Raw genomic sequence first — 13,426 nt, 5'->3', positions numbered from 1 at the left:
AAGGCACTCCAGATAGATTCACATAGACCTACACTGCCATGTGACAAAGACACAGAAATGTCCTGTCAGACATACCGCCAGAACTTGTCACAAAGATACTGGCACCATCAGACATACAGTGTCACAGAAAGACTTGTACTGTCCCAGAAATGAGACCCAGAGTCTGTCACAGGAAGACACACAGATGCTCAAGACACACATGCACTGCTCCAAAGGCAGACATATACTTATGTGATAGAGCCACAGATAGGCAGTGTCACAAAAACAGACATGGATTGACCCAGTCACAGTCACAGACACACACACACACACACACACACACCAGCAGACATGCAGTGTTGTCACTGAAACTGTCCAGAAATAGCTACCCAGAATCTGTCACAGGAATACAAACGGACATCCACCCTATCAGAAAGAAACCACAGATGCCCTGTCACAGACAGACCCACACAGACATGCACTTGTCTCAGAAACAGACACAAACTGTCAGAGATAGAGTCCCACACTCAGTCACCATCTGACACACCTGGAACTAAGCCCTTGTCACACACACTAGAGAAAGACACTGTGAGATGCACAGAGACTTGGACTCACCACAGTCTCACACACACACACAAACACCCAAAAAGCAAATACACACATGTACTCTCCCTTATTCATCCAACATTTATTAGGGGTCTACTTAAGCCTGCAAGGCCCTAGAGGGGGTGCAGATATTAAGAGATACACAGATAAGTCAGGCATCATAGCCCTTGCCCAGGAAGTTGACAGTACAGTTACTGGGAAAGGAGTAAAGACATATTTGTAGATAGAGGTGAGAATGTGGACAGGGTCACACAGGACTTCTCAGGAGACCCTCTACCCATCTTGAAAGACAAGGTTGGAGGCTTGGGACAGAGGAAAGGCAAATTCCAGGCAGAGGCCAAGGAAAACTGGACAGAGCGGCAAGATGAAGTAGGCAGGGGCCAAATGGTGCAGAAATTTCAACATTAGGATAATAAATAATACCTGCTAACATTTGAGCTCTCAGAACGTGGCAGGCACTGCGCCGTCGTACATTATGTTGACCATATACACTCTCTCAATGCTCACAACCAGAGAGAGCATGAGGTAGTAGACATTAATCACCCCTGTCCCACACATGGGACACTTGAAACTCAGAGAGCCTGTGATTTGACCACGGCCACATAGTTAGAAAAAGCCGAGGTTTCAAACCAACTCTCCACACATGTGCTTAACCAGTGGATTCCACAGAGACACCCTGCAGACAGCCATACCCTCACCTGCAGAACTGGACACACATCCTTCCACAAGAACCCCATTATTGAGGGACATCAAAGACAACTGACAAAACCTGAGGGCCAGCCATCCTTCTCTGCCTTGGCTTCACCTAGTCTAGGAAGGGCAAGGACAGAAGTGTCCAGAGAACTGGGGAACATGAACAAAAAAAGGTTTAGCTATTCCTCGGTTTCTAAAACCAAGTGTGGGGAGGTCCCCTCTGGTCGCTTCCACTAAACTCATGTTGCTATGAAGCAACCGTTGTGGCTGACCAAAGCATTTCCTAATCAAACAATCACAAGGAAAGAGCAAACATATTGGGGCGAGAGGCAGGCAGAGAAGTTGGAAGTTCAGTCCCTGCCTTTAAGCTCACAGTTCTCTGCTCCCATCACACCCCAGGAAATAGAGTGGGCAGGCTACATCCTGTGCCAATAGTGAGGCAAGGACGATGGGCAAAGACAGAGCTTTCTTGGTGGTAACAGGTCCAAAAGCTGGTTTAGTAACCAGTGAATCAAATATGAACAAACTCTGGGCCCCCAGAGAGACCCCAAGGGAGAGCATACGGCCCTTAGAGGTCAAGCCAAGGTCTGTGCCATCACCACCTCTGATCAGAGGCTCACCCACCCCCTGTCCCACACAGAACAGAGGCGCTCAGGGGAAACTGACATTTGGTTTTATTGTGCCAAGGACATTACAGATGGCGGATCTTGCTGACACCTGCAGGGCATGGGTGCCCCATCTGCCAAGGCTGCTCCCACCCCCCACACTCAAATCCTGGGCGGTGGCCATGATCCTCAAAGGTGCCCCCCACCCCGAGATTCCAAAATGACTGGTGGTGGTGGTGGAAGCATAAGGAATGCAGCAAGGTCAGAGTCTCATTGTCCAAAGCCCACTTGACACCTGCCCCCCCTTGCCCTCCCACCCCACCCTGGCTCACACTAGACCCTGCCCGCCTCCACAGAGCTGGAGGCCAGGGACATCAATCACATCTTCGTGCCCCGTGGCCTGCCTGCCCCCAAACCAGAGAGATGCCACTTTCATAGAGCCAGTGCTGTTGTCTACATCACTTTTTGATTGGTTGATTTTATAAGATAAAAGTAACGTTTTAATAAAGAAAAAGTTCAACATTGAAGGCTCAGACATTCTTGGGGTACTGGGAAGGGGATTTTCCCACTTCTTCCTCCCACCTCCCCGGCATCATTTGTGGTGGGGTGACAAGTTTCTGATCTTGGAAGGAATCGGGGACAAGGAGACTTTCCTCTGTCTGAATGTCTCTCCTCAGGGGCTGCCTGGCTGCCAGTTGGTTTGTCTCTGTGTGCCTCTCGCCTACCTTCAGCACCCTTGCCCGAGTCCCCTGTGGAATGCAGGGATGGTGCTGTGCAGGGGGCAACAGGGCACATCAGCTGGCGAAGAGACAGGTGATGATGGTGGTGGCAGCGATGAGAGGGCGCGCAGGGTGGGCTAGCCGGAGGGAAGTGGGGAGGAGTGAAAGGAGGGGAGAGAGGGAAGAAGGAAGAAGGCAAGAGGGAAGAAAGCCAAAGAAGGTGGGGTGGCACCAGAGGGCAGGAGTGTGGGGGTTGGGAGATGGTCTCCAGTCTCTGGGTCTCCATCAACTCTTGTCTGGGGGTGGGTCTCTGTGCACTTTGTTTTTCTTCATACTGTCTAGGTATTCCTGTTGGGACACTGCCAGCACCGACGCTAGGATCTCATCATCATCCCAGTCGTTCAGGCCTGCTGGGCAAGAGGAAGGGAGAAAGGATGACAGAGCACTTTAAAGCCTGCCTTCTCCTTGCCCTTTGCTGATCCCTGGCTCTGGAGAGATCCCATTCAGGCCCCCATCACTCTTTTCTCTAAGGAGAAGACTCCTCTGGGCCTACAAAACCCCACTCAGATCCGCCTCTGGGACAGACTCTTGGACCTGAAAAATTCTCTTTTCCTGGGGAGATGGCCAGAGGCCCAAGAAGCCCCCTTTGCAGGACAAGCTGGTTCTGCCATCTCTCCCCAACTCCCAGCTGGCCCCTGGACCATAGACAGAGGAGGCTTACCAAAGGCAGAGGGGGACATCTGCTGAATGAGGGCCCGGCACTCCAGAGTAGGGTAGAGGGACACGAGGGGAGAAGTAGCCCGGTCGGCCCCTGTCGAAAACTGGCTGCTCGTACCTGGGGCAGATGGACAGTCAGAGGCAGGGCTCAGGACCTAGGCAGGACCTCCTGACCCCTGCATGCTCCCTATCAGCAAGTCACTGACCTGGTGCACAGGGTGAAGGAGGTTTGGCAAGAGCTAAGACAGTGCCTGGGGAAGGAGGCTTGATGCCCAGCTCGGCATGCAGCTCAGGGTGCTCGGGTGACGAGGCTGAACTCCGCTGCCTTGGGGACCGGCTGGTCCACTCCTCCAGACCACTGGAGGCTGCTGCTGTGGCAGAGCTGCACGTGGCGCTGGCTTTCCGGGGCTGCAGTGAGCAAGGATGAGGAGGTAAAGACCAACACCAGTCGCAACCCTCCTCTGCCCCATTCCCAAAGGGCTCGCTCCCTCCCAGGATCCTGGCTATGATATAGCTTCTACATAGGCCACCACCATTCCTGTTCACACAATGGACCACAGGATGAAGGTAAGCTCTTTTAAAGCCCCTCTCACACCCTTACAGCCAATCTGACAGGAAACCTGTTACCTCCACCTTCAAAATAGATCCAGAATCTATCCCCTTCTCACCCCCTCCCTTGCCAGCACTGTCGTCAGTCACCAGAACTGCTATGGTAGCCTTCTCCTTTTTGGTCCCCTGCTTTCACCCTTGCCCCCTAGACTCCATTCTACACTCAGCAGTCAGGAGGATCCTGTTAAATCCTAAGTCAGATCCCACTCTTTCTCTGCTCACAACCCTCTCATGGCTTCTGCCTCATTCAGAAAAAAAGCCAAAGTTCTCACCACAGCCCACAAGCCCCTTCCAATCTGGCCCCACCGCCTTCCGACTCCATCTACTACTACATTCTCTTCTGCCACAATGGCCTCCAGGCTGCTTCTGAATCACACCTGGTGTGCACTTACTTCAGGGCCTTTGCTCTAGCTGGCCCTCTGCCTTCCCTGGCATAGGCACTTAATCCCCTCACCTCTGCAAGCTTTTGCTCAAATCTCACCTGCTCTGAGGCCAACCCTGACCATGCTATTTAATACTGTGAACTCCCAGCCCCACTCAGTCCTACTCATCCCCTTTATCCTGCTCTACATCTTTCATGCATACCACCTCTCAATTAATTTATTCATTATGTTTATTTTGTTCCACTCTGCATAAATGTAAGTACCACAAGTACAGGGATCTGGGACTGCCCGGCTCACCAATGTACCCCTATACACTGAGAACAGTGCCTGCAATAAATATTTGTTCAACGAATTACTCAGCTCTTGCCAATGTCTATTAATCACTCTAAACTCCTTGTGATTCCTCAAATGCCTGGCTGTCATGCCCCACTCCCTGCCCTAAAAATTCAACCTTTCTGTGTGGAGACTGACCAGAGCCCTCACCTTCACTGGTCTCCCAGCCAGGGTCAAGGGTCCCACTGATGCATGTGTTTCCCTTAACAGACAGAATCACTGAGGGTGGAGTGGGCCAGACCTGATTTTACATCCTCAGCACACAGCCTGCCACACAAGAACATTCAGCAAGAGCCTGTCCCTCTGAAACTATCCATGAACCCTGCATGTCACCATCAGTGGCTGCCCTCCCTCACTCCTTAAAAGAGCTAGTTCTGCACAAGCGTTGAGAGTTCTAAGGCACAATGCCAAGACTAAGGCCAAGATAAGGTACAGACGGGGCTGGGAGCTTCCTTCTCTCCCAGATGCCAAAACTGCTTAGTTTTTTTCTGCCTGTTTGTGGGCAGAACGTGGGAATTAACAGGTTCTTAGCCAGGCTAGTGACAGACCCCAGGACCCACCTGGCTGGGGCCACGGACTTGGCGAGCCTGTTTCTCCTGATCCCTCAGCCACTGCAGGTAGGACTCCCGAGCCACCTGCTCCTCAATGGCCTCATTTGTGGCCTCCCAGTCTGTGGCCCGCTTCTTGTCTTCCAGCATCTGCTGTTCAATCCACGACTCCTCCGATGTTTTTATGGCATTCTTCATCAGGGACTGCTCTGCAAACTGCAAGGAGTGGGGGAGGAACAGTGATGTGGGCTGACACTCTGAACTCTGGCCAAGAGCCAGAACTGGCTCAGGGAGGTGGGCCCACAGGCCCGCAAGAGAGGAGGCACAAAGGCAGGTACTCTTACTAAGCAACCCCCTGGGCAGGCTGCCTATTCATCAGGGGCTGGGGGAAGGCAGGTTTGGGTTGTGGGACGTGTCATTCCAAACTCCTATACTCAGAAGCTCTGCTCCCAACCCCAAGACACCTCAACTGAAGTACTAAGTCTGGGGCAGTCAGGTGTTCTCCAGCCAGGGCTAGAATTTAAAGAAGCCTCACCCAGTGACGACTCAGTTGTTGAGGCCTTCCTCACCTATGCCCAGATGGGACAAGGAGAAAAGATCACCCGAGAAGTGAGCTCTGTGTGCACAGGGTAGAGGGACTATTGGGGCATTTAACTGGACAAGAGAACAGTGTCAGCATGGTGTGAGGTGCTATGAGTTGTGGAACACTGTGTGAGAGTGTTCTCTGTCAGGCTGTGAGACATAACAGATTTTTAAAAACGGAATAATGAAAAGTATCAGTGCATATCCCAGGGAATAAATGTGAAGTATTGCTCAGTGAAACTTATTTTAATGCACATATACACACCACACACCAATGTGTGCATGCACTAAGTAATGATGTAAAATGTAATTTTTTACCCATGGATAACAGTCCAAAAAGAATGTAAAACTCTGTTAGAATAAGCCAATTAAAAAATGGGGAAAAAATCTAAACATACAACTTCAAAGAAGATATACAGATGGCAAATAAGCCCATGAAAAGATGCTCAACACCATTTGTCATTAGGAACTGCAAATTAAAAATAACAACAAGGTACCCATCAGTTAAAGATATCAGTAAGAACTATAGCTTCATGTAGATATGGATGGTTACATATAGAAATATTTCTAGATACGTGTATACACACAGGTTAGTATATACACATATACTTCCTTGTTTTGTCAGCTGAAAGGGCCTAGAAACAAGGATACCCCAATAGCAAGGAGCAAACTCAGCACTCAGATGCTGGTTTCTAATAACATTCTCCAATAAAAGGAACTAGGACTCCTTGGAGAAATGGCTGGTTCTAGGAATGGGGCAGGAAATATACAAGGTGAGCCTGGAGCACCGTGCAGTGCCAGAAAGTAAGTATTCAAAACAAAATAAAACAGGGACTTCCCTGGTGGCGCAGTGGTTAAGAATCGCCTGCCAATGCAGGAGACACGGGTTCAAGCCCTGCTCTGGGAAGATCCCACATGCCGTGGGGCAACTAAGCCCGTGCGCCACAGCTGCTGAGCCTGCGAACCACAACTACTGAGCTTGCGTGCCACAACTACTGAAGCCTGTGTGCCTAGAGCCCGTGCTCCGCAACAAGAGAAGCCACTGCAGTGAGAAGCCCGTGCACTGTAACGAAGAGGAGCCCCCGCTCGCCGCAACTAGAGAAAGCCCGCGTGCAGCAACGAAGACCCAACACAGCCAAAAATAAATAAATAAATAAATAAATTAAAATAAATAAATAAAAGAAAAACGAACAAACCAAGAAACACCCCGCGCTCCCAAAACACACCACCACAATGATGGGGGTATGTCAGAGATGCAGGAACCAACAAAAGGAGCTCCCAATAGCCAAAATTGGAAAAATTTGAGCATCAAATAAAAATACTATTGGATTATAACCCAAAGTGTAAAAGTATTAAAGATATACCCATCAGTCCACAATGATACAAATGATTGAATAAATTAATAATGGAGGATAAGAGACAAATCTCCCTTGCAGAAGAATTCCAAATAATTTATGTAGATACTCTGCTCTCAAGAAGATGGAGTGTATCCTCTTTTTTTTTTTTGGCTGTGTTGTGCGGCTTGTGGGATCTTAGTTCCCCAACCAGGGATTGAAGCCGGGCTCTCGGCAGTTAAAGCACGAGTCCTAACCACTGGACTGCCAGGGAATTCCCTAACCCCACTTCTTAAGTGTGGGCTGTAAATGACTTCCTTCCAAACAGTACAGCATGGAAAAGGGGGTGGTGTGGGGGAAGACTAATTTTACAGTGGAGAAAACTTGATAAACGCTACTTCCGCCAGATGATCAAGGTCGACATCAACAGTTATAAATCACGTTCACAGTATACACTGTTGATATGATGTGATGAGAATGGCACTTTACCACTGTGATCCTCCTCCCTGAAACCCACAGCCCCAGTCTAATCATGAGAAAAACATCAGACAAATTCCGAAAGAGAAACATCCTACAATATAGCTGACCAGTACTCCTCAAAACTGTCAATGTCACCAAAAACATGAAAGTGTGAGAAGCCATCACAGACAGGGGAGCCTAAGGAGATATTATGACTTTAGTTAATAATGATGTGTCAATATTGGTTCATATATTGTAACAAATGTATCACAGTCATCTGATATGTGAATAATAGCAAAAATGTGTGCAAGGGGGAGCAGGGTATATGGGAACTCTTTACTATCTTCTCAATTTTTCTGTAAATCTAAAGCTATTCTAAACAAGTCTACTAAAAAAAAAACTTAGGGCACTCACATTTTTAACAAAAGGAAAAAGAAAAGATACATATGATCAAACCACAGAAAGTCACGGATGAATCTTAAGTGTACAGTGTTACTTGAAAGAAGCCATTGGAAAAACTACATACTGTTATGATTCCAATTATATGACATTCTAGAAAAGGCAAAACTATAGAGTCTGTAAACAGATCAAAAACAAGGAAATTCAGAAAAACTGTCACAGAAATATGGTCTTTAGTTAATATATCAATATTGGTTCATTAAGTATGACAAATACACTATGCTAATACGTTAATCATAGGAGGGTATATGGGAATTCTATAATCACAATAATTACATAAATCTAAAACTGTTCTGAGATTAAAAATTTAAAAAACAAAACCAAAAAACCTTTATGCTAGAGGGTGTGTTGGTGTTAGGGTGTGTTTCCTAAAATGAGGCAGGAGCACTTTCTGTTTGTAGGAAGTGAAACCTGAATAGAAGATACCAAAATCCCCAGCAGACAACTGTTTATGAGACAGAGAATCAGAATCTGTCACTGTGTGCTGAGAAAATGTACTGCCACTTTCTGAGCACCTATTAGGCACCAGGCCCAGTGTTAGGCACTTTCTGTATCGGCCAAGCTACCAAGTCAAATTACTTGTACAATCTGCCTTAGGTCCCAAGCCAGTAAGTTGTGGGGCCAGGCCTACACTCCAAGTCTCTGTGACCACAGTTGTCTGTACCTGCTGAGGTTCGGAGGAGGATCCATGTGGGTGCCAAGACACCCAGACCAAGCCCTGGCTCACAGTTCCCAAGTGTGACTCCATATCCCCAGATGCCAACCCTTAACAGGCACAAAAGATGGGTGAACCAGCTCAGACAGGCAAACCAAGACCACAGAATGAGCCCTGAGAGATCACCTTGGGTAACTTCCTAACTTCACAGAGGTGAGACCTTACGGGCGACTCAGAGAGGGGACAGGATATTTTTGTGGGCTAGGGGCAAAACTGAAACTCCAACAGAGATTTCTGGTCTCTATATCCAGCATCCATTCTGGGCATGGGGACCTGCTTACCCCCGGTTTGAATGATGGCAGGCCCAGCCCCACGCCAATGGTGGCCTTGTTAGGATTCACCACTGAATTGTAGTGGATATTCCGATGGTAGCTGACACGGATGGGTTCATCCTCATTTTGATGGATCCCATGGAATGTGTTGATGGGTTCTGCAGAGAAAGAGAAGGAGGGAGCATCCACAATGGGCTGGGTGGGGCAGGCTCGGACCAGGCGTGATCAGTCGCTCACCAACACCACAGAAGTACCTGTGCTGTACTGGTACACCTCCACGGGCCGGTTGTACATCTCTGCCATGGCCTGCATCTCAATGTGGTTGCCATGGCAGTTGTTTTTCCGCTTCCGGTTGATGTAGGTGGTAAAGTCCTCTGTGACATAGTTAGAGAAGTAGTCGGCATTCTTCATCTGCAGAATAGATCAGAGGAGCAAGCTCTATGTGGAGAAGAGAGCCTCCCACTCTGCCCCCGCCCCAAGGTCTCTGCAAAGTCTCACCAGATAGTCCATGCAGTGCTTTCGCACAACCTCATGCATGTCCTGGTCTCCATACACCTGGTCAGCTGTGGGGACAGAAGGAGAGGCTGGGGTCAGAGCTGCCACCAAAGAAGAGTTCTGAGTCACAGAACATCCTTGGGGGTGGAGGGCTGGGGGCCAGGGAAATGCCCTTTCCTACCCTAAGGCATGGAGAGTTCTTGGCCTTGTGGGCTGGAATAGGGTCATGAAAATAGAGGCAGGCAGGGACAGTCTTTAAGAACAAGAGTACAGGTAAGAGGGACACAACCACAGGCCTCTTGAGCAGATGACTTTGTCAACAAACATTTTAAATCCCTAAGTGGCCTTAAGCACCTTCAATTCCACATACACCCCCTTCACTTTTCACATGAGGAAACTGAGGCTCGGGGAGTTTGTGGCTTGACCAAGGTCACACAGAAGTCAAGTCTGTGACAGATTCAATTCTATAATTCAGTTTCCTGACTCTCAGGAGTCAGTATGGCCTTTAAAAGGTTAAAAAAAAAGGAAAGGAAAGGAAAAGAAAAACAACTGGGCTCTAAGCCCAATTCTGCTAGGTACTAGTGAGCAAAATGACCAGAGGCAAATGACCCAAGTGTTCTGACCTTCATATGCCTCACGTGTAACATGGGATGGAGCTGGATGACTTCCTGGCAGGGCTCTCGTGGGATTAATGAGATAACAGGTGTGAAGTGACTAGCACTGGGTTTGGGACAGAGCAGTCACTCAGAGCCCCCTTTCCTGTAGTGGGGCCTGAACGTGCAGTACTGTGAAGGTGATAGAGGTGAGTAAAATCCTGCCCCTATCTGCAAGAAGCATGTATTCTATAAGAGAGATAAGACACATATGCACCTAACTTAAGCTTAATTCAGGAAAGGCAGCCTGTGGCCCAAATGGTCCAGGCATTATAGGGTTTTGGTCACAATAAGAACTAGGCTCCCTCTGCCTCACTTAAGGATGTTCAAACATGCTGTTCCCTTTTCAAGACATTATTTCCATCCTCCTTGTCTGCCTACTTATCAAATATCAATGTATTCTTAAAACAGTTCCCCACCCTCCAGAGCACCTCTTATCACCAGATTTATCAAAGGTGCGTACAGACTTCATCTGCCTGATCACACTGGGTTCCCACTGAGGGCAGAGGGCAGTTCACATCCAAGTCCACTCCCAGCTCAGAGCCTGATGCAGTGCAAGAAATTGGGAACAGTTTGCTGAGTGGATGGGAAGGCTGCGGGAGCCAGGGAGCCTTCTCCCTGAGAAATTAAAGTGGGCTTGAAGATGAGGCACGCCTTATGTCCACTGGCTAAGACGAAGAGGGAATTTCCCTTTGTCTCCCCAGACCGTTGCTCTGACGGGCTCTCCCTGGGGCACTGGGGCAGGGGCAGGGGCAGGTCCTGCAGGGAACACTGCAGAGTTCTTCCATGACAGCCAGTCTACCTCTGTGAAGAATCGCTAGAAGAACGCCTTCGCTGCCCTCCCCTTCCTTCCCTGGAGGGTTATGTGAGATAAGGAGAAAAAGGCCGCTCTGAGATAGAAAACGGGGCCCATGCCTGTCTCACGTCCTCCTGGAGGTGCAGAGACCTGAGAGGGATGGGGAGTGGGGGCTGTGAAGGCGCGAAGGGGTAGTCCCTTCACCGATGTAAACAAGGATGTGGGTTCTGCGGCCACACTCTCCCCTGCCCCACCCCCCAGCAGCACTTCCAGCAAGTCACATGCCCTGTGCACAGGCTGGGGGCCCCCTGTCGCTGCCTTTCTTAGAAGCCAGGACCACAGAACCCGCTGTGGCTGCCGGAGCTGCCCGAGGAGCTATTTCTGTAGAATAAACTTGGGGTGCCAAAGAGGCAGTGCTGTCAGCAGCTGCAGTAAACAGGAACTGAGACAGGAGTGAAGGGGTTAAAAAATAGGGGTTGGTCTATCAGGCTCAGGGAGGTGGCTGAGATGTTCCTAGGGAAGGGTCAACAGGCATTTCCAGGCCTGGGAGGTAGATCTACCCGACCTAGATGCCAGATGCAAGAAGTTGGGGGAAAGAGGGGAGACCGTAGACAGGGAAGGGAGTTGGGGGAGAACCTTCCCATGAGGGTCCCCCCATTGCCCTGTCACTGACTCCTTTGCCTGACAGAAAGGCTCTTCTGCCTCCTAGCTATGTGGCACTGGAAAAGGCCTTTTACCAAGCTATGTGGCACTGGAAAAGGCCTTTAACCACTCTGGGCTGCAATGTCCTTATCCATAAAGTGGGGGAGATAACTCCTCTTCCTCTCATGGGGCGTTGTTAAGACTACGGGGATGGTCTGCCGAACACCTAAAGCATACTAGGTGTTTAAGAGACAGGGCTCCTGTTTGTCATAAGGAGGACGATGACTCCTTCAGATAGCCAGCCACCCACAAGTCAGCTAGAATGTCACCGGAACCACTTATTAAGCCCTTCCTCATTTCTGTTGCACTTCATCAGCCAGAGGAAAGCCCCAAACTCAAAGTCTAGGTTGTCCCTCCTCATGAAGGCAGAACTGGTTCTCTACCTTTGCTGAATCCAAAGGTCCACAAGCCTACATTCTGTGCCTATAGTTCAAATCTTCAGCAACCAAACAGGCCTCACAAAATGGGTTCCTTACATGTGGGCGAAGTATGACCTTCTCTACTTATCTATAAAATGTAAAATACCACCTTCTCTACGGTACATGTATTTAATCACAGCTTTTGGGAGGGGGGAACCCACCTCACTGGTTATAAGATGTACCCTAGTTTGGGGATCATCAACATGTAAGAAAATGTGCATCTCTGAACCAAGGAAACAGAGCAACAGTACCTTGCCAATGAGGGAGAGTAGAAGGATCTTTTGAATGACATAAGGCAGGAAAAACACCCAGTGCAGGGCTAAGAACACAGAAATCCTCACTCAGGAGATGCTTGTCTGATTTTGCCAGCCCTACCTCTGTCCTCCAGAAAGCCCTCCTCCTCCCGAGAAGGTGGCACATGGAACCAGGGGCTGAGCTGGATTTCCCTGTGGAGTCTAAGGTGGAGGGAAAGGGCCCAATGGTCCTGCAGAGGTAGGGGAATTCACAGCACTTGTTTTGATAGAAACCGAAACTCCTCCTCTTGCTGACACTGCACTTGGCAATCTGCACCTGCTCTCCCCTCCCGGAGTCCAGCTGAAAGGGGGTCCCCACTACCTCACCTCTGTCCCCAACCCAAATAGGGCTCAGAAATCCTCAGTACCATACTACAGTTGGTTCCACCAAGGCCTTTTCACATTCTAACTCATTCCATTCTTACCCAAAAAAACCCTACTTTCCACAGGACAGATACTGAGGTACAGAAATGTGGCATAGTTGGCCCAAGGTCACACATTTGGGAGGTTGAAGGAGAGGCCAAGCTTTCAAGGTGTAACTGGTAACTTCAAGCACTGATGCCCCAGGTGACATTACCACCACTCCCAATCCAGCTATCACCTTAGCCACCTGACTCTCTAGGCCAGGTCTGATCCTGACTGCCTCAGTTTCCCCACCAGCACAAGCAGGAATCAGCTGGAACGCAGGAAAGGCCTGAAAGTGGGCAGAGATTACAGATATCAGGGGCTGTACCCCTCACTAGGGCCACAGAGGTCAGCATGAACTTTCCCTCCCCACACCCTACTTCTGTCCTTTCTCTGAGCATACAGAGACACCAGCATAGAAATGCGTATGTGCATGCACACAACCAGCAGATCCTGCCAAAGATGTTCCCTGAGGCCAAATACCCACACAACAACCCTCACAACTGCAGAGAACTATCGCATCCAACAAGTAGATGCCCTTGCCACCAACCAGGAAAGACTGAAGGCTGGACAAGATATGAGGCTGTACAAACTGAGGACCCCTCCACACCTCCTTCCTAGCCTTTGCCACGGGGCCTGATGGAAGCGGG

The 13,426-nt window shown here is 49.3% G+C and overlaps 1 protein-coding gene across 3 annotated transcripts in view; it reads right to left on the bottom strand.

Moving 5' to 3' along the window:
* Positions 1-646: 646 nt before the first annotated feature.
* Positions 647-13,426, bottom strand: part of OTUD5 (OTU deubiquitinase 5) — a 28,226-nt gene continuing 15,446 nt past the window's right edge. For 2 of the 3 annotated variants that reach the window (XM_060137218.1, XM_060137216.1), the window contains exons 3-9: positions 9,512-9,576; positions 9,268-9,424; positions 9,023-9,171; positions 5,205-5,408; positions 3,526-3,727; positions 3,324-3,437; positions 647-3,012 (exon numbers count right to left, since the gene is read on the bottom strand). In XM_060137218.1, the coding sequence (XP_059993201.1) occupies positions 2,888-3,012; positions 3,324-3,437; positions 3,526-3,727; positions 5,205-5,408; positions 9,023-9,171; positions 9,268-9,424; positions 9,512-9,576 (1,016 nt within the window). In that variant the 3' untranslated portion in view covers positions 647-2,887. The remainder of the gene's footprint in view (positions 3,013-3,323; positions 3,438-3,525; positions 3,728-5,204; positions 5,409-9,022; positions 9,172-9,267; positions 9,425-9,511; positions 9,577-13,426) is intronic. The other variant, XM_060137217.1, reaches the window with a different exon arrangement.

This window comes from Lagenorhynchus albirostris, chromosome X, assembly GCF_949774975.1.
Source record: "Lagenorhynchus albirostris chromosome X, mLagAlb1.1, whole genome shotgun sequence".
Taxonomy (NCBI): Eukaryota; Metazoa; Chordata; class Mammalia; order Artiodactyla; family Delphinidae; genus Lagenorhynchus; species Lagenorhynchus albirostris.
The sequence above is the reverse complement of the archived record's forward strand: the minus strand, read 5'-3'. Positions and strand labels throughout refer to the sequence as shown.